General features: G+C 38.8%; 1 protein-coding gene across 3 annotated transcripts in view; it reads right to left on the bottom strand.

Annotated features, from left to right (window-relative positions):
• Window positions 1-13,885: 13,885 nt before the first annotated feature.
• The window catches only part of MME (membrane metalloendopeptidase), a 97,668-nt gene continuing 86,647 nt past the window's right edge, over window positions 13,886-24,906 (bottom strand). For all 3 annotated transcript variants that reach the window (XM_044251643.1, XM_044251644.1, XM_044251642.1), the window contains exons 21-23: window positions 22,979-23,074; window positions 22,590-22,666; window positions 13,886-15,074 (exon numbers count right to left, since the gene is read on the bottom strand). In XM_044251643.1, the coding sequence (XP_044107578.1) occupies window positions 14,975-15,074; window positions 22,590-22,666; window positions 22,979-23,074 (273 nt within the window). In that variant the 3' untranslated portion in view covers window positions 13,886-14,974. The remainder of the gene's footprint in view (window positions 15,075-22,589; window positions 22,667-22,978; window positions 23,075-24,906) is intronic.

The raw sequence follows: 24,906 nt of genomic DNA, 5'->3' as shown, positions 1-24,906 counted from the left end.
ATGAAAAAATGTTCAACATCACTCATTAACAGGGAAATGCAAATCAAAATCATAATGAGATATCATCTCACACCCGTTAGAATGGCTATTATCAGAAAAAAGAAAATGACAAGTGTTGATAAAGATGTGGAGAAAAGGGAGCCCTCATGTATTGTTGGTGAGAATGTAAATTGGTGCAGGCACTGTAGAAAATGTGGAGGTTCCTCAAAGAATTAAAAAGAGAACTGCCATATGCCCTTGCAATTCCACTTCTAGGAATTTATTCCCTGCCCCCACCCCCCCAGCAAAATGAAAACACTAATTCAAGAAAAATGTCTGCACCCCTATACCTGTTGCAGAATTATTTATAATAACCAAGATATGGAAACAACCAAAGTGCCCATGAATGGATGAAGGATAAAGAAGATGTGGTGTACATACATACAACAGAATACTATTCAGTCATACACAAAATGAAATCTTGCTATTGGAGACAACATGGATAGACCTTGATGGTATGACGCTAAGGGCATTAAGTTAAACAGGGAATGACAAATAACATATGATTTCACTTAAATGTGGAATCTAAAAAACAAATAAAAATAAACAAAACAAAACTCATAGATAAAGACAACCAGTGGTTGCCAGAGGGGAGTGTGGGGTAGAGGGGTGGGCAAAAATGGATGAAGGGGATCAAGAGAAAAGAAATTTTAACCTCTTAACTTTCATAAAATTAGGGCCAATATCATAGAATGGGGGCTATCCTGAATCCTTCCTATCTGGCATATGCTACAGTTGATACTTCACGGCGTCTTCCACACGATTGCAGGGGACTGGGAGTTTCAGTGGACACCAGATTATAACTGATATGTTTAGGGCTGTTGGCTTCCAAAGCTCTCAAAATGATTGCCGTGGAAGAGACTGCGAATACTCATGAATAGTAATGAACTCTCTACACTTCTCAGTCTTGTGACTAGTTCTGGTCAATAAAACGTGAGTGAAAATTTTGGCTTTCACTTCTAGCCTTGGGTGCTCTGTGTGATTTCCCCAGGAGCTCTCTCTATGTCCCCCCACCTAGTCCATCTGGTGTGAAGCAAAGAATTCCAAGATGGTGGATAAAAATGCCAGAAGGAGCCAGAAAACAGTCAAGAGTCAAAGAAGAACACCCAGGGAAAATGTCCAGCTGCACCAGATATCAGGTGAAGAAGAGCAAAACTTGGATTGCGCTTTTCAGTTTGGGAGAATCTTCATTATAGGAGCTAGCATTGCTTACCAGGGCATGTTCAACTGTCCTTGGAATTTTATTTGTTTATTCATCTGAGTATGAGCTCTGGGAGTTAATATGAGAGAAATGGCTGCCAAAGACAACAGCAAATTTCTTTATTTTACTGTAATTCTCTTTTGTCATATTAATTCCTGAATAGGACCAATTTCCATACTGTCATATGGTTTGTAGTGTGTGACATCTCAAGTTTAAGCCCACAGTTTCCTTCTTGATAGATGTTAGTCTCTCAGTGGCTGCAGGTCCCTGACATTGTATTATATAGTTTCTCTGGGCACTCATATACAAATATTTAAATTTTGTTTCTTCCTTCCAGAGATGGATGACTTTTTAATGGCTCCTCCTATTTATTAGTACACAGGCTGAGCTGTTGTAACAAGCAGACCCCGTCCTCCTAATAAAATGCACTCAGACTCAAGCCAGATAGAAGTTTCTTTCTCATTTAACAGTCCAGAATAGGCCCAGAGTGAGCCTTCCCAGGGACCCAGAGTCTATCTGTCTTGTGACTTTACCTGCCCAGACTGAAACTAGCTCATCGACACATCTGTATGTTCCAGGATGTACTATGGAGTGCAAGCAACTCCTTAGATAATAAGATCTGGAAGCTGAGTTCTTCGCTTCTGTTCACATTCTATTTGCTATAACATAATGACATGTCCAACCACTCCTGGCCGGAAAATACAGTCTCTAGTTGAGTAGCCATGTGCTCACAAAACTCAAAAATTTTGTCATAAAAAGGAAGAAAAAAAGGAGAATGGGCACTGGGACACAGCAGTTTTTACCTGACAAATCACACTGGGACATTAGGCTACATTTCAGTGTCCAGAAGGAATCTGATTGTTATATTCTGTACTACTGTATAGTAGGTATCTTTGCAGAGGAAAAGCACGGACATTCCTTGAAATAATAATCAATACATTTGTTATCATACAGCAACCTTATATTTTTCTAATTTATATTAAGCAACAAATGCACGGAAAATGCCCTTTCCTGCAATATGTTTAAAGTGCCCTTTTGTGAGCCTCCATTGTATTTACCCTAGGATTTGGGGAGTCTAAAATAATTTCTACCAACCAATCCGAGCAGGTCCCAGTGGTAAACAGATGGCACATATATACAGGCGTCAACCAGCTCAGTATCAGCCCTGTCTAGGAGCGGGGCAGGCTCATCAGGAAGTTGTTTAGAGTGAAATGAAGAGCCTAATGAAAGGTAATTATCCTAAGGGAAGTGAGAGATGAGATTTTAAAGTTTTTTGGCAAAAATAAAATAAAACAAAAAACAAAGGGAAGAAAAGAGAGAGAGAGAGAGAGAGAGAGAGAGAGGGAGACAAACCAAGAAACAGATCCTGAGCCGTAGAGAACAAACTGCTGGTCATCAGAGGGAGGGTGGGTGGGGGGATGGGTAAAATAGGGGAAGGGGATTAAGGAGGGCACTTGCTGTGATGAGCACAGGGTATTGCATGGAACTGCTGAATCACTATATTGTACAACTGAAATTAATGTAACAATGTGTGTTAACTATGCTGGAATTTAAAACAGAATAAAATTTTTAAAAAGTTTGGTTTAGGAGAAAGGAGATCCTTTCAATACATTATCAGCGAGCATGTTGCCACTAGTTCTGATTTGAGTCTTATGTCAAGAGGTCTGCAATAACAAGGCAAGTAAACACTATCAATATATCTTTATTTATTGTATAATGAAAGCATGTATTTTTTATTTATATTTTCCCCCTTAAAAATAAAAATCTTTGTGGGAGGTGGGAACATAAGGTGTCAACCACATGGTAGTTGCTGCAGCGGAAAGATTTTGCGCTGGAATCTCTGGCAGTAACCAGAAAGAGAGCCGGCAGCTGGGATCCCCATGCCCTCGGTGTCCAGCATCAGCGCTCTGGGAGTCTTATCACTGCGAAAAGGTAGCCATGTCTGTCCCTTTCATGGGGATTAGCAGAGCAGTAGCCCCCTTTGCACATTAGGAATTGGCATGAACAGGAAAAGTTTTCGGAGAAACCTGGGCCAGAGAGGAGAGAGTTCTTGAGTGGTTGAGTGTGCTTGACTTGGTATGACAAGGAACATGAGTGTGGTCCTCAGAGGACCACAGAATACATTTGGGAGGAAGTTGAGATCCGGAATTTGTTCCTACATAATGAATGGAAGTTAAGACAAAGGGAAACTGGTGAGACTTTCTGTCCCCCACTCCCTGCTTTATAAATGGTTAATGTTCTTGATCAGTTGTGTACAGTGTTTGCGGCCTTATCTAACAGAGCTCCAAGCCTGCTGTCTCACTGCTCTTGGACTTGTCATTGATTTGCCCTGATTCCCAGAAGAGGGAGGGGCAGCATCCTTTCTCTTCAGGGAACAGGGGGTGCTGAAGTTGAAATTAAATGAAACTCTTCCCTAAAATATCTTCTCCACTTTTCTCCTCAACTCTGTTTCTTTTCTGTTTCCTTGACCTCCCTTTGAGTACCATTGGCTACTTCTGATTCAAAGCTCCACAACAGACCTAGAACCACACTAATAAGCAAGTCTCCCTTGTTCTAGTCTTTTGTTACAATTTTCTTTCTTTTTTTTAATGATTTTTTAAAAAAGATTTTATTTATTTATTTGAGAGACAAGAGATCACAAGTAGGCAGAGAGGCAGGCAGAGAGAGAGGAGGGAGCAAGCTCCCTGTTGAGCAGAGAGCCCGATGCAGGTCTTGATCCCAGGACCCTGGGATCATGACCTGAGCCGAAGGCAGAGGTTTTAACCCACTGAGCCACCCAGGGGCCCCCGTGACAATTTTCTATTTTAATGATGTCTGCTTAGCACTAGCCTTGCCTCTTAACTTTAACCTGTTCATTTTATTTTCATTTAAATTCAGTTATTCAACATGTAGTACATCATTAGTTGTTTTTTTTTAAAGATTTTATTTATTTGACAGAGAGAGATTACAAGTAGACAGAGAGGCAGGCAGAGAGAGGGAAGCAGGCTCCCTGCTGAGCAGAGAGCCCGACGTGGGACTCGATTCCAGGACCCCGAGATCATGACCTGAGCCGAAGGCAGCGGCTTAACCCACTGAGCCACCCAGGGGCCCCCGTGACAATTTTCTATTCTAATGATGTCTGCTTAGTACTAGCCTTGCCTCTTAACTTTAACCTGTTCATTTTATTTTCATTTAAATTCAGTTATTCAACACGTAGTACATCATTAGTTTTTGATGTAGCGTTCAATGATTCATTAGTTGGTCACATATAACACTCACTGCCCATCACATCACATGCCTGAATAATGTTAATCTGGCAAAATGTTATATAAGTCACTTTATAAAATAATTCAAAAAAGGGTTTGAGATTGGCTTAGTTGGAATATATTGGAAATATTTTGACAGGAGTGTTTGGTGGTAGAAGGATTGGGTACAATGACATACACTCAACTCATGGTCTCCAAACAGGAAAGGACTTGATTGCTGCACTGTCTGGATACCGTACCAAGCCCCAAAGGTACTGTGGTGAAGAAAACAGACATGAACTCTCGTGTTGGTTCCTAGGTGGCTGGTGTCACATTAGCACAATCCTCTTTCTTGACAGAGAATCGGGCTTTAAAATTTCAAATGCACTTACAACGTGTAAACTTTTTAGTCTGTAATTCTAGGTCCCCACAATTGGGCCCCAAACTACTTTGAGAAGTGAATTTTCCTCTCGTTAATTGTAGACACCCCCTTTGGCTCTCTGAAGGATTGTCCCATTTATCAACTTTGACTCAAGTTGTTCTCGTCTCTTGGAATTCTTGCCTTGCTATTTTCTCTTTAAAAATCTGTCTGTCTTGGGGCACCTGGATGGCTCAGGTTAAACATCTGCTCATTCATTAAACATCTGCCTACAGCCAGGTTGTGATCTCCAGGTCCTGGTATCAGCCCCACAAGGGGCTTTCTGCTCAGCAGGGAGTCTGCTTCTCCCTCTGCCTCCGCCTCTCCCTGTCCCCTACCTGCCCCACTCATGCTTTTTCTTTCCCTCTCAAATAAATAAAGAAAATCTTAAGGAAACCTATCCATCTTTAAAACCTGGTTTAATGATGCATCTTACCGAATATAGTCTCATTCGAACTCCTTTATCATTTCTTTCATGACTAGACCCTATATCATAGTTAGTCTGATGTCAGTTAACCTCCTCAAGTTAGCATTAGTCCCCATGTTGCCATTGCATAAATCAGAGGAAGGCACCCCTTTCTCAACACACCTTACATTCATCGATTGGAAAACTGTGACATGTTAGAGTACTGAGAATATTAGAGCCATTAGTGAGAAAAGTTACAAATATACAAATCTGTTATATCTAAGACATATAAGAAGTCCCCTAGATTGTGTTACTTCAGAAGACCCCCTGGTTTCACTTACTAGATTTCATGTTGCCTTTGGTCATGGCCAGCGGGTGCTGGGTAAATGATGAACAGCTGGATCTCTGGGAAGAATCCATCAACCAACCAATCAACCGAACAGCCAATCCTGACTTGCAATGTTGGCTGATTTGAACCTTCCAAAGTGGTATCTACTGGCTCACAAAATTCATAAAAATGTAAAAATCAGCTCTTATCAGCTGGTCATAGCTGGCTCCCGCATGCCACAGGCTGGGCTTTGTTCATCCATTTTTCTTTCTACAGAACTCAGCAAGAATGAGGAAGCCGTGAGCAACGCACGTATGGGACTTGCAGGTATTGGATGTTGAGAAATCAGGAGCATTCTTGGTGTTGCTACCAAGGACAGCACGCACTTGCCAGTGTGACTATCTCCTCTTTATTTTTAATGTTTGAGCACTGGGGCAATATGTCTTATTTATGACATAGCTGAAGTGTAGAAGTTTCTGAGAACACAGCAATTCATTAGCTTGCCCTAAGGTAGAAATAATACCTATAAATAACCTTTCAGGAAAACCAATATGCCAAGTGCACTAAAATCTCAAGGCTGCTTTATGATTAGTACTTCCATGGTCCTGGGTTTCTATTTTCTCAAAGCTTTGCCTAAACAATTTCTATTTTAGTTACTTTAGTGGATAAAGCCATAAATATTTTCCTGACATATTAGTGCTTATACAGGGAAGGCCCTGTTGGTAGATAATTAGTTTGCATGCTGAGATGAAACGTGGGTGATAGGCAAGGCTTGCTAAGTGTCAAACACCTAATGTCTGTAAGGTGAATTATGTTTATTTTATAAAGGCCAGTATTTCAGTCTTTGCATGAGTGAATCAGGTATGACATCGTATTAGTGGAGAATAATGAAAATTTGTATCCAGTTATTTCAAACTGACGTCATACCATATACTTCACTACCTAGTAACAGATAATAGTTTAAGTATTCTTTGATTTTATAAAGTCGTGTGTATTTGCCATTAGAAGATAATACCTGAGTGTAGCACAATATTCAAAAACGTTTAAATTATTCTGAAGTATTATGTAACTTGCAATATTTATTCCTACCGTATTTTCTACAGCTGCTGTAACAAATTACAATCTGTTTGTGGTTGAAAACAACACAAATCTATTATTTTACATTTCTGTAGGTCAGAAATCTAATAGGGGTCTCCTGGGGCCAAAATAAATGTGTCAACAGGGCTGTGTTCCTTCTGAAGGCTCTAGAGGAGAGCCTGTTCCCCTGCCTTTTCCACTTTCTAGAAGCTGACTGCATCCTTTCGTTTGTGACCTTCCTCTACCTTCACAGTCAGCCACAACTGGTGGAACTCCCGTGGCTTCACTCTGGCCTTGGCTGCCTGTTTTCGTTTTTATAGGCCCCTGTGATTACTTTAGGCCTGCCTGGGTAACCCAGGATAATCTCGCCCTCCGAAGTTCCGGTAACAACCTCTGGCAACTATGAATTCTTCTTAGCCCTGACATATTCACAGGTTCTGGGGATTAGGAAGTAGACACCTTTGGGGACACAAGTGCATTTACATTTTTATGTTTACTTCGGAATAAATGAAGTTTCGAAGGAGTTCAACAGCTTCCCCAAGGTCTCTGGGCCAACGCCATTTTCTGAGCAAAGTGAAGAGGACTTGCCCAAATTGTTTCCCGCGGAATAACCGTCTCACTCAAATCTTCAATTTTGTTTTGAGTGTGTTCTTGCTTTCACTCTTTACTTTTGAAGAACTCCTCTGCTATTTAAAGTTTGCAGGTTTTGTGCTTTTTCTGTTTCAGGAGTGTCTAGTGAGGAAAATGGTTTAAAAGGGATCAAGACAAAACAAACTGAGGGTTGCTAGGGGGAGGGGGGTTGGGAGAAGGGGGGTGGGATTATGGATATTGGGGAGGGTATGTGCTTTGGTGAGTGTGTAAAGTGTGTAAACCTGGCGATTCACAGATCTGTACCCCTGGGGATAAAAATATATGTTTATAAAAAATAAAAAATTAAAAAAAACTTTCAAATATACCATATAGCCATTTTAACCTCAGTTAAAAAAAAAAAAAAGGGATCAAGTAAATGACTCACCTAGAGCAACATGAAAGACAGCACAGGACGAGGAAAAGACAAATTCTAGTCTTTTAGCTAAAAGCCCTCATGTTTTTAAAGATCTACCGGCTTCATTAGTGTCAAGAAGTCAGAGGTAAACCATCAAGGTATTGGGGAGCCAAATGCTTGCTGTGTAGCCATTGGGCTGGTCTTTGCTTCGACCTTGTGTGTCCCTGGGTCTCTCTGGCTCTCTCTGGATTCAGATTTTTTCCATAACACTGTGCCCTAGTTCCTCTGCACGATGATCTCTTTCATCATCTCCAAGGAGTTTGGTTTGCAAAATATTCCATCTGCCTGCCTTCTGGTTTTGAAAAGTCTTTGATCTTAACTCTGATTTTGACTCTTAGACAATGGAAATTCAGAGAAATAGTTATTTGCTAAATGTGATTTAGCAACAGGACTGGAATCAGAGTAGAATTCCAAGTTTCCAGGAGTGGGAGTAATATCCTTATCATACAACTTCTAGCGAACACAAGAAATGCACAGGATTTCTTTCAAAGTGGAGTGATAATGAGAAAACTTTGAAAATAGTGTAGGATATCTGAAGAAATAAGGGAAGCTTTTCTTTCAAGAAATGCTTACAAGACATGTCAAAAAGCTAACGGTGAACACTGGATAGCTGTGTCAACAGTCTCACAGTGCACAGTCCCCTTAGCAGTGTCTGTCTTCGCTGGTGTCAATGTGGACTCCTTATTCGTTGGTTAGCTAATTTTCTGTAAGAGATACACTTAGCCACTATACTTCCTTGCCTTCTTCTCCAACTGACAAAGTCCCATCCGTCTTATCAAGTGTAACATTTAAGTGTTACTTCTTCCAGAATGCCTGGCATGCTAGGAAAGAAAATTTTTCTGTATTCTCCGAGTTTGTTTTCTTATTATCTCTTGGCACATCCCACATTCAGCTGCATTTGTTTGTGTACAGTTTTGATGTCTCTACTATATTAAAAGGCCAGCTGTCTTATTTATTTTTATCTTCTAGTGGGCCCAGCAAAAGATAAATAGGCATTTTTATGTGTGAAAAGGTGCATGATGCTTCATCAAGGAAGAAGTGAATGGATACAGTGAACAAGTGTAGGGCCAGCCAAAGACTCTTACTTTGTCTTGTTCTTCTTTTCCAATTATTTTAATTTTTGCTTCTAACACAGTACATTGAACAGCAGAAGTTCTAAAAGTATCTATAGATATAACTTTAAAATACTTAATGTCCTTTTAAAAATCACAATGGCTTTTGTAAAGCCATAGAAGTAATTGGAAAAAAAAACACATTATTTTTCATTTATTTTTCTCAAAGGGTGTGTTTTGGGAATTATTAGCTACAAATGAGTTTATTTGGATGGGCTGAAATGCATTTTATAGTGATATAGAGAGTTTTGATAGTAAATTTATGTAGATTTTGGACTTCCACATACCCTGGTTTGGTCCCTGGTCTTATCATTTACCACCTGTGTGAATTTGGGCAAATTAATTAAACTTCTGTGAAACTCAAATTCACCATCTGTAAAGCAGGGGTACCAACATTACCTCACAAGTTAGTTATATTAATTGGAAACTCTATACATACCTTGAGTACGTATGGTATAATAATGGTATTATTTATACCATTTATAGTAATGTACATATAATAATACATATGGTATAATAATGGTATTATTTCTCTTCCTTTCTACCCTTCTATTATTGACTTTAAGTCTGCTTAAATAGTAAATCTAACTAAAATGCATGTCTTCATTTTGATCACACAGAATTAAAGTTGGCACTTATTCAAAATTTAATATGCACAATCTGATCCAAACTGAGATGTCTTATAAAGCATTTAAGAAGCATCTAGTGTTACCAGTGTTTTGGACATCTGCTTCTTTAGCTTTCTCTCTTAGGAATGGTGATTTCTTTTGTTTTGGAAAGTTACTCTTCTCTGAGGATCGGGTAAGGGGATCAATGATCATAATTTCTACAACATCACCACTTCCCCACGCCCTCTCTAGTGAAGTAGACATGTTTTCAAAATGGGCTTTTTCTCTAGGATTTTCATTGGGTTTTCTTTAGGATATTAAATGTGGACTATAGTTAGATCCCGTGCTTCCTCTGTGAAGGAAGCAGAGAATTTTTGAGCCTGGGCATGGTTGACCATCACGTCTTTCTTTTGGAGAAAGGCAGCTGGCAACAATAAGGTAGGCACATGAAAGAACGTCCGATTACTCAGACATGCCCCCTGTTTGGTACTGTGGATCAAGAAAATCTCTAGATTTGGCTAAACTAGCATGAGTGTGATCTTCATCTATGGCCAAAGTAAAAAAGAAACACATGGAAGCAGGGAGTTACCTCGGATTCATTGTATCCTGCTGTCTCCTCCCTATTCAACCTTTAAATTTTATTATCTGACCCCCAAGTAAATCATGGTGCCTCTCAGGTAGCATTTAGGTCCAATCCCTATATAATTTAATGGATACTGTTTCAGTCATAGGCTATAACCTTAACCTTGGCCATGATTTGGTAGATGGTAGGGTGTCGTATGGCAGCAGACCCAGTGGGAGAGAATGCCAACATTAGCATCCTCAGGGGGAGTAAAGACCAAAAAAATCTCTGAAGCACATGGTTTGTTCTCAGGGAGCCATTCTGAGCACAGTCAGTGGAAGGTCTGAAAATTCCCTTGCTCTGTGTCAAGCGGTGTGTATCAAAGCCACCTTGGGAAACAGATCTGGCTTGTTGTGGGGGAAGGAGGCTCCTGACCAAAATCTACTTCACTGCATTCCTTGGGTCTAAGTTGCCTGAGTACCAAACTGGATAGCTTCTTAAATAAATGAACACATCTTAAATTCAAAGGAATTTGGTTTCTTTTTTCCTCTCCCTTCCATCTTCTCTGCCTTATTTCTTCCTATCTTCCAAGTAACAGTTTTTTTTTTTTAGATGACTTTTAAGGTGTAATGTTTTTACCTTATAGAAATATGTAAAATACAGAGGAAAAAGGAAATAAGAATTACCTATAATACTACCACTCAGATATTCCCTATTAATTTCTGGCATATATTCTTCCAACTCTTTTCTATGCAACAATATTTTAACATAATTGAAATCATAATGCATTTCTAAAATTGCATCCTCTTCATATTTTCTTTGAACAAATCTAAACATTTTCTCCTATTTCACTTTTTCCTTCCTATTGCTTTGATATTAAAGGTAGAGCTGCCATAAACATCTTAGCATCGCGTCTTTGATGCTGTATTTCAGGAGACACAGAGCATTGATAGCATGTGTTTTGAAAGATTTACACCAAGGTAAACAGATAATATGGATACTGTACTTGGTTCCATTTTTGTCTTCCTGCATACAGAGAAAACTTTTCAGTTGCATTATAATTTGATATGATCAGAGCAGAGATGACAACCAAGTGCATTTATAGGAGTTAACAGATGTTAACACGTCTGACACCTGAAAAAAGTATCATTAGTTTCTCGGGAGGAAGGAAATTCAGAAATATAAAACTTAGTCACAATTGCTAGACTTCCAGTCTTCCCGCACTGTTCAAGCCGAGAGCCCATCATTATTTCTGGCAAGAGTCTATGCTCATTTTTCTGCCAGCCTTCTCCTGCACAACCTAGAGGATCTGTTTTGTTGAACAACAAAATAGAAGCACAGTAGTTTGGCTACAAAGTGGAAACTAACAGTAGTATTTCTCACGTTTTAGAGGAAATGCAAAATACAAAGGAGTTAAAATTAAAACATTGTTAAAGAAGAGATTAGAATGCAATATACACGTGCCACTTTGACAACAGTCACAGGTGGCTCCTCTCTTCACCTGATTAATCAAGTCCAGTCCTTCAGCCCAGGGATGGTACACAAAGACAACCTGCGCTTCTACCTAAGCTATCATCTGGTTATGCCTGGGATTCTCTGTAATACTTGACAACCTTTTCACTGAACTTTTGCAAAGAAATCAGAACAGAAAAGCATGGTATCTTTGGAAGAATGCGGTGGTATATGCAAGAAAACACTGACGCAATAGTTTATATCCTTCATTTTTAAATGAAGCCTGCAGGAAGCGTAAGATAGCAGGGACAAAAGCTCCATTTTGGCCATAACGTTTTTCAAGGGGAGGCTGGAATAGGCAGAAAAGCAATACTATGAAAAATGTTTGTTTTTATTTTGTATTTTTGAGACTGGAACGGATAAAACTTTCAGATTTTCCATCTTTGATGGGGGGGGGAGTCTTCTTTCCAAACTAACAGTTATCTTCTACTTTGAGAATTCCCTCTGTGACAACAGGAATAATAAAGGCTTTAGAGAAAACTAGTAAGAACAGCATGGACCCAAATGAGATCAAACTTTAGTCCTTGTCTTTGAGATACAATGTGGTCTAACTAGACTCAGGCATTTACATGAGAGTTCTGAAATTATCTTATGCATTGGTTCTTCACAGGGGGACAGGTTACAAGCAAGGAAGTACTGGACACATTCTCCTCTTGTTGAGAACTACTGATAGAATCTTACTTCATGTGGGAAAAGCAAAGGCCCAAGAGAAGGGATCAAATGCCCAAGGTCACTTTGTCATTAACAGCAGATAAGACTAGAAGACTCTTCTCCCAGGATGGCATCGTTTCCACCTCACCCAGAACCCACATGGACACTGCAGCATGGAGGCAGATTCCTTACCAATGAGAACTTCTTTCTCTGCTCATTCCCGAGTTATATTGGCTCCCAACCTTTTGTGTCTCAGCTTCTCAGCTCTCTTCTGGACCAGAATTCAGCCACGGTGAACTGGATTTATGTGTGAGATTACAAATAGGCCTCACGTAGTGGAACAACTCCAGGGGATTGGAACTCATTGAGAGACCCACACAACTCAACAACGATGCCATATACAATTAGTAATATCCTCACGTGTGAGGGAGGGGGTAGGTATTGGTCTTTTCACTTGGGTGTATCCCTTAGTCCCAGGAAATCTGACATTTCTAGACACAGGAGATCCAGGCATTAGAAAGGCCTTTTCTTTCTTTTTTCCCCAGAAAATTTCACTCAAGTCCTTCCATAAAGGATGGGAGACTGGTGTTTTAAAGAGTGGGGGAACTTAGTATCTTTTCATAATTTGTACTAGTTGTTCTTCAGCTGCTCTGACAGGATAGAAATTAAATGATTCAAATACAGTTGTTTATTTCAGAACTGGACACTCCTATTGCTCTAACCACCAATCTTCCTTGTGTTTTCAGTTTCTTTAAGGAAATATATCCATAAGTAGAATCTGAATTATCCATAATAATGGTAGCAGTGATATAAGAAAAAGATAAAGCTATCCATGGCTAGTTTAAAACTGTATTTTCAATATTTATAATAACTTGATGAAATATTTGTGGAATTGAGCTCATTAAAATCTCAAGTTAAGAAAGATAGGTAAGTGCAAGTATGTAGGCTCATAACTGCACCATTTGTAACAGCCCCAAACCGGAAGGTTCTCACTTGCCTATCAACAACGGAATGGATGAACGGTCCTATAACCATACAATAGGATAGTATTGAGTAATGACAATGAGAAACCCATAGTCGAATGCAACAATACAGATGAATCTCAAAATGTAACATTGAGTGAAAGAAGCCAGATACAAAAGAACACATGCTCATCGATTAAAACTAATGTATGAAATTAGGAGTCAGGACAGTAGTTGTCCTTGGAGGAAGGAAGTGGTGGTTGGAAGTACTAAGGACTAAGGCACTAGTAATGTTTTGTTTCTTAAAGGTGCTGGTTGCAGGGCTGTGTTCAGCCAGAGAAAGTTCACTGAGCTGTAACTCATGTTTAATGAAACTTTTGTGGATACACTATATTTTCATAACTTTTAAAAAAGGTAAGTGGGCATTTTTCAAGAAGCAAAAACACTAACACATATTTTGAAGAGTAATTCCCTCATTTTCATTTTTTTAGGAAAAAAGGGGAAAATGCCTCTTTTGTAAACTATTAATCAAGTAATGAAATTAACCAAACTAGACAAAAGGACAGGGAAAGAGAAGGAGATAAAAGCCTCAAGAGATAAATTCCTGTCAGGGACTAGACAGTGTCCTCCCCGAACTCTATGTGAGTTAGGGTTTCAGAAGCAGTCTGTGTGAGGTGGGGAAGCCTCTCATCTATATTCAGAAATGCACTTTCCAAAGCTAGACAGCGGGCACAACAGGCTTGGTGAGTAATGGGCTTATAGTTTCAATTTATTATCAAAATATTTCCATCAGATGACACACCTGAAAAGATAAGGAGATGCAGAGCTACATAGACGCAGTGTTGTCCTTTTATCATAGCCCTCAGGAACAGAGTTTATTTTGAAAATCCCGCTTTAGACAACTGTCCAATGACAATTTTTAACCCAGAGTTTGTGCTTAAAGCTTTTTATCAATATGATTGATAAGTTTAAAAAGTCCCAAATCTCCCTTTGTACATCACTTTTCAGATCTTGGTCCGTAACTATTCATCTGTCTGAAACGTCAATATTCCATGATTACTTATAATAATAATTACTTAGTCATAAATGTAGTTAATAATTAAATATAAAAATTATTATTTATACATTACTACAAATCTCTTAAAAAGATCAAGTTTTGAGAGAGAGAGAGAGAGAGAACAAGAAATTGCTTAGAAAATTGCAGGGAGCCCCAAGAATCTCAGTATTGGTGAAAGCAGGTACAATGAAAATCAGTTTCAGACATTCATTTTAGCCCTAAGAGTGGCTTAAAATAAAATGATCTCAGAATGAATAACTGATGATTGGCAAAATTGGTTTAAAAATTACTTTAAGTCCCAAGGCCCCAAGATGTATAAGAATTCTTTGGAAGAGTTCTGTAGGAGCAAAATGTTGCAAATAAAAGTAAACATAAGTAGTTAGGCAATGTGTTTTTAACCCTCATGTTGCAGCTGTGCTGTTGGAGCCAACTGTATGCTTCAATCTCTTTAATTTCCCTTTGATTAGAAATCCTAGTCTACATCGAGTGTTTAACACTGTTTTCAAACTGGCTGATCATATGAAAAACAGAAATGAAATGGTAATATCTTCAGAGATCAAGCATTATTTACACAGTGAAAAGTGATGATTTGATAGACACCGGACCCCCCCCCTCCACACCTTTTCCAGAATAACCTAACTTCATTTCTAATATGATGCTCTGTCATCTCTGTGAACTAACCCCATGTAATTACAATGACCTCTGTGGACAGAGTTCCCCATTTCTGTGGTGTTGGCAAATCTAGCCAAGGGCCACACGCTTTTTCTGAAGATCACCAAACTCGGCATTTCTTTTCTGGATTCATGTATGAATTCTTGCGGCAGTGGAAGGCCTCTGAAAACTCGGGGGAGTTCTGCAAAGTCCCAATAATCCTGTGAAACAAAAAAAAGTCATTGTCAGCATTTGATACTTAGGCCTATGCCATGTAGGAGCTCTACAGAATTTCTTCATGTAGGCCTATCAAGAGAATTTGGAATTTACAGCCTGAGAGGAAAAAAAAACGTTCTACTCATTAACAGAATTTTTAAATGGACAGGCAACAACGTACAGGAGCACAGATTTTGAAGACTGTGTGGCTTGAAGCCTGGTTATGAGTTGTATTTATTTAGTGCCTCTGTGCTTCAGTTTCCTTTCCTGTAGGATGCATATAATAGTAACCTGCATCTTAAGGTTGTCATGGGGGAGTTAATTTAGAAACACCCTATGCATGTTGTAAAATAAGTGAATAGTTGATATTCAGAATTGCAGTTATTAGAAGAAGAGTTTGGTCAAAAATAACATCACGATTTTTCAGTACATCTTGGAGGGCTCACATGATAAATATAATAGGCTTTAAATAGATATTTGTTGATCTGATCTAGTAAGGAAGATCATTCTTTTCTTTTTTTTTTCCAAAAGAACTTCATAGGTACCAGAAACTGGATTCAGCCTGAGTTAACTGGAAAGGGCTGGCAAAAAGTCAACGTCTTCTTATCTCTGACCTCAATGGGCAAAAACAACACTGACTGGCCCACTGTTGGCACCAAGCAGCATTTGAGAGGAGAGATAGGTCAGTACAATGAGGCAGAAGTCAGGTTTTCCCATAAACCCCAACCAGCTCCCTTCCTTCTCTTCCCACTGGGACCATCCCACCACACCCACCTTCGGCTGGGAGGAAGGGCAAGGAGGCAAATGGACGAGAGTGGTGGGAAGACCTTGGGCAAGGGACAGGAGAGTATGTTCTAATTACTGAACTCTCCATACATGGCAGGTATGCTAAGTATAAATCTTTGCAGTCTTATCTCCTCTGACCCATTCTCCACACAGCAGAATGATCTCTGAAGTTTAGGTCAGATTCCGTAATTCCCTTACTTAAAAATTTCTAGGGGCTTGAATGAAATCAACTCCTCTCCATGGTCTCCAATGTTCTGATGGCTCCAGCCTACCTTCCCGGCCTCCTCATAGTATGTTTCTCTTCCTGTTTTTCATCAGGCTCAAACTACACAGACCTACTTTCCAGTCATCAAACCAGCCATTTCTTTCCCTCTTCAGGGTCTCCCGTTCCTACGGACCAATACCCTGGAAAGTTACTGCCCAATGACTCCATGATCTACTCCTTCTCAGCTTTCCTGCCTCTACTTAAATACCTCTTCGCAAAGGCTTTCTTCAAAGAATGCCCTAATTAGTTCCCCTCACCAGTAGTAGCCCTATCAGTTCACAGTGATTTGTTCTCCTTCTTGACTTTGTGACATCAGCTTACACTGTAATCGGAGAGCAAAATCCTGTGCATCTCTGGCTCCCTGCTGCCCTCCCCGCAAAGCCTCACACAGTGCTTTGTATATTGTAGGACTCAGCACATACTTCCTGAAGAAATGAGCCTGTCAGCTGGTCATGGTGATTACATATATAGGAGGAATAGGACATTACGAAGAAAAACACTGCTTAGCATTTTTGTGTTTATTTGCTACTATGGACCAACCATGAGAAAAAGCAAACATTTCTTTTCTTTATCCCCATTCCAGGAAAGACAGATCTGTATCTAATTTCTAAAAGTCAGACTTCTTAATGTGTCAACCATTACCACATCAACTATCTCTCCATTCCCAATATCACAACTCCCCTATCCTTCAGGGAGAATGTAAACTTTTTGGTTGCATGGTTATTTATTTATTTATTTATTTATTTATTTTTTAGTACTCCTATAGGAGTCCTAAAGATTAACAGGAGTCTTCCTGGTATGGAAGTGCTCAGGTGGGGTGGGGGCCAGATCTCTTAATCCCCCTGAGATGGAGAAGACAGACCTCCCCAAAGGTGAGGAGGGGCCCAGAATGGTGGGTTGTATGAATGACAAAGACATGCCTCCTACTCTGAGCAGGGCCCTGAGAAGATCTCTGAGAGGATGGCGAGTAATATGGGGCAGACTGAACTTCAAGGGCAGTGAAGTTCAAGGGCAGGAGGCCCTTGCCCATGACCACCAGAAGGAAATGAAGCTGCCCGACTTCAGATGAAGCCCTTGAACTGCAGAGATATCAGCAGGGACCATGGCGGGCTGGAGATAACTGGAGGCTAATTCCCTAGTTTCTGGGTCTTCGGATTCCCGTACAACCCTAAAAAGGAACACACTGAAAACTACTGAAACGTCTTACCTCCAAGCTTAGGGTGGGAGCTTGGAGATTGAATTAATTTGCTATAATAATGGTGATGATGACGATGATGTGTCATTTCTTATATCTGAAAGCCCAAGAACAAATTCACTTGATGCTTGGTCAAAAGTGGTCATATATGTAGGAACAAAAAGACTTTTTTATTTTTAGTAATCTCTAAACCCAACATGGGGCTTGAACTCACAACCCCAAGATCAAGAGTCCCACGTACTACCAACTGAGCCAGCCAGGCACCCCAAGGAATAAAAAGATTTTTAGATATCAGGAATTTGTATTGGTCTTTAGTCTTTTAAGTTTCTAGGCTCATGGACTCTGAGACAGAGAGAAACCTTGTTTCTTTTAATTCAATCCCCTTCCCACTTCAGGAAGCCCTATGTGCTGGCTGAGTGACAGTCATCACGGCAGTCTGACTTGTTCCTCAAATGGAGCAATAAGCTCCCTGATGGACAGGGAAAGCATCTGGGATCTACATACTGGAAGAAAAGCTGTTTTCTGTTTTCATTTTATTAAACTTTATTTTTAAAGGATTGTATCTTAGATCATATGGGGACAAGTACTGCAGTAAAATGTCTAAACCCATGATTTAATTCTACATTTGTTAAAAAAAAAATGAGGGGAATGGAAAAAAACAAAACAACCCACACACCTCTAAGAAGGGATGTCTTCACAAAGCACCCATGGCTGTTAGCCATGTAGCAACACTCAACCTAATGCACACTGACCTCTCCATTTCCGTTCCAGCTCTTCTCTTTCCATCCAAAGGCTTCACCTAAGATCACTTGGTGCTGAATAATTAGCTCAACCAGGTACCAGGACTTCACTGACCTTCCTAGGATTCTGATTAATGTCTTATTGTTTACATTAATCTTTGGGTGGATGACATAAATAATCTATTTCAGAAAGTGGATACATTATTAATCAAATGAATCCCTTCTCTTAAGAGTGGGGTCATATTTCATTAATATTACATAAAAGACTTCCATGAATTTCATGCTATATGAAAACTGTACAGTGTTTGTGTTTGTAATAACAAAAGATAAATGACTTTTATTGGTTATTTCTTAAAGTGATTTACTTGAAATTTTGACTTTATTATATAAAATGTTTTATTGTACTGTTGTTGTTTATTCCCTTGGCAAATAATCACTTGTTTTAAAAACATTTAAGGGATATGGAGCTGAACTTCAGCTGACCAAGAAGACTACTCCTGATTGTACTTAACTGGATTTTTAAATTATTGAAGGAGCTTTTTGCAATTAATTGGTCTTCTGACAACCCTTTGTTACTTCTTTTAAATGAATGACTTGGTTACAAGGTTAACTAGCTGCATTTATAAATATACTATCCAATCTTTATCCCTGTTGTTCATGATTTTGTTAAAGGAAGGTCCCATTGATCAGCACATGCCCCACTATAAATTCACAAAGAAACAAATGCCTGAATGGATTCCCAGATGTGATCTGAAGATTAACAAGTGCTCCAAGGTTCACCAAAATCAAAACTGACATTTACAAAATATCAGAGACAATGTTAATATTTAAGGCAAATATAGGACACATTAGTATTTCAAAGAGTAGATTTAGCATACACATACTAACTCATGGAATAATAGGGAACAGAATCACCATATTACCAGAAAATGTCTACATAACACACCAGAAAGAATATCTTACAAGTACTAGAACTTAAGCTGTGGAAAAAATACCTTGCTTTATTAGTGGTGTTAGTTCTATGAAGTCCCCTTTTATTCTGACTGAAAGATAATATTGAGCAACTTAAGCATCTAAATGAGCACTACTTTACTATTTAGTATACATTGGTATCACTTTGTCCCTTTGGACACCCTTTAAAAAATGTATCGGACCCTTATATACTGTTGAGAAGTATTACATCTGGATAACTTTAGAGACACATCTGTAGATTAGATGGCCCATATGAACACAACAACCATTCCAAGTGGGGACGGCGAACAGAAACTGAATTTCCAAAAAGAAGTCATTTAAATTGTGAGTTCAATTTCTAGCACATCAAGGAGAAATGTTTTTATTTTAAACACTAAAGTTTTAGAAGATTCAGCTTTATGTGGTTTTAGAGATTCAGCTTTATGTCGAGTATAATTTGCCCTCTGTTTTCATCCCGTGGTATTCAGGCACAAGGTTACAAAATCTCTCTCTACTTCAGAAATGTTTCTACACAAACCACTAGCACAATTTCTCAATAGCAATTCAGCGTCTATTAGATTTTAAGGCTCTTTAAAAATATGTTTTACTTTGTATAGCCAGGAAGCAGCCTGTTTCCAAAACTAAATGTAACCTCAACCTTTTGCCAAGGAAATCCCTTTACCTCCAGAGAAAATAATAATTTCCTTGACAAAAGGTTGGCATTCCATTTACCCTTTTTAAAAAACAACACATACTTTTCTTACAATAAACAAAAAATAGTCAGAGGCATCTCTTGCACCAGAACAAAGAACATTACAAATAAAGCCGTGAATAATTTTACATATTTTATAATAAAATAATATGTATTTTTACATAGAGAAAATTTTACATATTTATAATACAATTGTTTTCAGTTTAAAACTGAGGGTAGAAAACAGTTACATATTTACCTATATATCATTTAATCAGTGATCAGTTACTGACATTCTGAATTATCCAGACGTAAGAAATGGGCACAAAAAGCCGCTGACTCTCAGCTAATAAAAACTGTTGCAAACTCCATATGTTTACTCCTGGAGATTCTTATTCTGTTCAGACCTTTTTTTTTTTTTTTTTAAGATTGTATTTATTTATTTGACAGACAGAGATCACAAGTAGGCAGAGGCAGGCAGAGAGAGAGGAGGAAGCAGGCTCCCCACTAAGCAGAGAGCCCAATGTGGGGCTCCATCCCAGGTCCCTGAGATCATGACCTGAGCCGAAGGCAGAGGCTTTAAGCCACTGAGCTACCCATGTGCCCCTGTTTAGACCTTTCTTATCTAAAAACAATCCTAGCTCTAATTTTCAAACTTATATCTGTAATAAATATTTTTTTCTTTATTAACACTAACGCTCTTAACTCGCAGGATAATTTAATCCTAATGTAAAATATCTAGAAACTGAGACACAGAAGTTAAGCAACAACTTATAAATGGCAGAGCCATGGATGGAACGCAAGTGCTTCTTACTTCAAAGCTTGCGTTCATTTTTCTTCCACCATTCAATTATAAGGATCTGCCTCCTGAGCTAATCAGAATGAAGGAATGGGATGGCAAAAGGCAGGCTATATAGTAACAGAAAAGAGAACGAGGGAAGAAACAAACAGGAAAACACTAATAAAAAGCCAAAATGAAAAGTCAAAAAAGCATCACCATATCCCCACTAGTGGCTCTTTAGTGAAATAAATAGCTCTCCACAGTCTAGCTTTTGAGGATTTCTCTAAGCTAATAAATACTAAAATGCCAACTAATAGTCATAGCAATAGTCTGTGTCATTTAAGAAAAAAATGCTAGGTTTTGTTCAGGATACAGTGTTAATAAGGCAATAAGTCGGAAAATGTATTTTAAACAGAGAAATTTTAATTCAGCGGTTAAGGTAAAAATGTTAATACTCAAGGGACAAGTTTTAGTTATCAAAAACTTCCAATCTCTCATTCTCTCAGGATATGCCAGGTGTACCAGGTATTATAATAATATTACTTAAACTCATTAGGTTTTTGCACATATATATGCTTTAGCTCATGAGGCTATAAAGGGAAGAGCTCTGACCAATTAGACTGTGATCATGGTTTATGTGAGCTTCTAAAAATTGCCCTCTGCGCTTCAGAATGAGATTCCCCTATTTTCTCATCTGAAGACTTCAGTAAGGAAAAAAAAAAAACAAACTTCTAAAAATGAAAACAAAAAGTTACTTAGATAAACTGCGATGGGAATTGATCCAGTGACTTTTGCTGCTCATTATCTAAAAAGAAGTTAATTTGACTTTTCTAGCAAGACTGAATTTACCTTGGATCACATACTTAATGGGCGTACAATAAACAGTTGTTGAGTGAATGAAATTTGAAAGAACCGTTAAGGCAAATTCTAAATGATGGTGATTACGATGGTGATACTAGAACAAGCTGAGTAAACTCTTAAATTTGTAAATGTGCTCTTTTATTGTTTCATAATTGAATGTGGTTTTTCCCCAGGAGTGAATGATCCAGGCAGTATGTGTACATTCATTTTAGGAAGGGCTTTTAAAACTCAGCCCATTAATTCTCTTTTATTCTCAAACTGTTTTCCAAACCACTCTATGAAATTTTAAGTTTGTTTTTTTAGAGTTCCTGCCTGAGAAGTATTGTTGATCAGTAAATCAGTGATGAAATGTTAATATTATGTGGGAAGGAGGAGCATTAATAATTCGGTCCTAAATTGGATACATGGGGATCCAGGATTTAACAGGAACAATGGTTAGAGTGATTCTCTTTCAATACAATGCTCTCTTAGATTTTCTCATCTCCAAAAGACTTCAGATCTCTTCTAACTCAACCTTTCACTCTACAGAGCATTTCTCTCCAGCATCCCTGATGGGCTGTCCTCTGACCTCTCTGCTTCAAGGTACTCTCTTCTGGAGTTCTGGGGATAACTATGCCATGTTGGACAACCTCTAATTAAACCACATTTCTCTTGGGACACCTGGTGGCTCAGTGGGTTAAAGCCTCTGCCTTCAGCCCTGATCATGATCCTGGGGTCCTGGGATCGAGCCCCGGCTCCCTGCTCAGCAGGGAGCCTGCTTCCTCCTCTCTCTCTGCCTGTCCCTCTGCCTATTTGTGATCTCTGTCTGTCAAATAAATAAATAAAAAATCTTAAAAAAAAAAAAAAAAACCACGTTTCTCTTTATACATTGAACGGAAATCTTTCTTTGGGAAGGCTACTCATTGGTGCTAGGCCTCGACTTTTCATAGGCTCTTAAAAATGTCTTCGTGCTAGCTTTAAATAGGGCCACTATTCTCAGGCAACATCTTTGTTGGAATCCATCAGGCATGAAGCATAGGTCACGTACATTCTGAGGCTAAGAGCAGTCAAGGCTCTGCTTATGTAAACATGACATTTATCCTGCTGTGTTCTGTTGATCCTATCCGTGACCCTCAAAAGGGGGAAAAAAAAAAAAAAAACAACCCTGGTTTTTCAAATTTTACAGTCAGAGTTACAAAAAGCCAATTTCGGAATGTGGAATTAATGGAGTCAATGTCGGAGCAGTTGGACTGCTGCTCAAACCCACGCACCTGAAATTCCCTGGACTGTGAACATCTGTTTTAATGGAGTTGACAGCATACTCTGGCCTGTAGGTGCCACACCACACCTAGGGATAGGAACAGAAAAAGGAACTTAGTGTGCTTGGTTTCCATCCAAGAGTATTTGTGTGCGAAAATTAAATTGGAATTCTGCATTTCTCAACCATTTACTCTTCAAATAATGTTCAGTGATAGGCAACCAGGAACATAATTACCATTAATATGAGCTGATAGTGTTTTATAAACAGTGAAAGTCAGTCACGTCAAATGCTCTGCCACAACTGATTAAAACAAGAAAACTCAGCATGCAATATCTAACTAACTATGAAATTGTAACTCAAAATGATTTTTGTATCTATCAATCAAGAAAGATACAATACCTGGGCAAAGTTCAAGAAGAATAATTGTTTGTGGTTTAGGTCAAGTCCAGGAAGTAATTTTTCTTCACCATTCTTTTTAACATAATTCTGATAGGCCTAGGCAGTTAATGAAATGGAAACATGATGATTATAATTTTCTAAATTCATGTATAAATATGTGCAAAAGACCATTCCACCCACTGTAATAATCTATTTACATACGGCAACCTACAACTGGTTCATGGATTAGAAAGAAAACTAGAATTTATTTACAAATGCTCTGAAAATATCAATGATCAGAAAGTGTCAGTTGAATGAATGGATGACTTATGTAAATGATAAAAAACTTATCTAAACGTCATTCTGTAGATAGATGGATAAGTCTTGCCAGGTGGAAGAATGAATTGCCAAGGGAGTCATTCTGTAATTGCCATATTTAGCTCAGTTACTACTCTTAGCAAAAAAGATTTACTCCTGACTTTGAATGATTCATGCCAAAAATCAAGGAATTCCTTAAGATCTCTTAAAAATTAGTATCCTATGATTCTAAGCATGAAGATGAGTAATTGTGGTGGCATCCCAGAAGACAGGGCAAATGGACTAAACCTCAGTTACATTAGGAAGAAAGAATTTAGGTCACTTGGATGTCAGAAAGTGTCCTTAATTCTTAAGGCTCTATGAATACTATGAAAAAATGCAGTTTTCTTCTACTAAACATAGTTAAGGAATTTACAATAAACTTTCTGAGACGTGTTACTTCCAATTTAATACAAAGGAAAATGATCAATTAGATAAGCAGAAGATATATTTCATGTCCTCCTCCTTGCCATTAACACAGATTAATTGAGTCTCTATTATGTAAAGATACTAGGAACATGGGGAAGACTTGAGCCTGCTCCCTCCTGGGGAGCTCACAATCTAGCAAAGGGGACAGGGTATTAGATGCTATGATTTCATGTATAAAAAATTATAATTTGCAGGGCACCTGGGTTGCTTAGTTGTTAAGCATCTGCCTTTGGCTTAGGTCATGATCCCAGGGTCCTGGGATGGAGCCCACATAAGACTCCCTGCTCAGTGGGGAGCCTGCTTCACCCTCTCCCACTTCCCCTGCTTGTGTTCACTCTCTTGTTGTGTCTCTCTCTGTCAAATAAATAAATAAAATCTTAAAAAAAATAAAATAAAAATTATAATTGTCTTCATTATAGTAAGTCTGTACTTGTTTTAGGTGAAGATCGTCATGGAAGTACCATCAATTCATTTTTTACAGCATTTTTACAGCAATGATTTTTAATCTGTCTGAATTTTAGAAATAACTGTGGGAGAATGAACAGTGCCCATGCCTTCCACTTCCAGGCAAGATGGAGTGAGTGGGACTGGATTCACCTTTCTGCTGCAACAACAAATGATGGACAAAATATATGTGCATGACACTGGACATCAGGCATAAAAGACAGTGACTGCTCTGAGATGGTAAACAAATAATTTAAGCCCTATAAATGTCCCAGCTTATTGCCTTAAGCATTTCCAGGCTACAACACAGGGAAGGGAAATGCAACTGGAGCCCAGGGGACTGCCTGAGTTGAGAAGGAGCTGAGAGTTCAAGGACACCAAGGAGAGGGTCCTAAAGAGGAGAAAGCTGTACAGGACAGGATCCCTAGAGATCAGATGGGCACCTCAAGATTCACCCTGTAGATCTTGCCTCAGCAGTGGAGAATAATTGTCCCTAGACTGAGCACGATCCTAGCCCCTCTAACAAGTTGTAAAAGCAAGGTCCAGAAGGATCAAACCATTTCTGAGGAATTTAATCATGTCCAAGTATAAAGCTCAAGAATATCTATAGGAAAATAAAAGTACCTAGATCCAATGAGGTAAAATGCACATTGCCTGGCATTTAGTCAAAGTATTGCCAACCATTCAAAGGAGCATCACTCTACCACCCCCCAGGATTC

This window comes from Neovison vison, chromosome 6, assembly GCF_020171115.1.
Source record: "Neovison vison isolate M4711 chromosome 6, ASM_NN_V1, whole genome shotgun sequence".
Taxonomy (NCBI): Eukaryota; Metazoa; Chordata; class Mammalia; order Carnivora; family Mustelidae; genus Neogale; species Neogale vison.
This window is presented reverse-complemented; position numbering and strand designations above follow the sequence as displayed.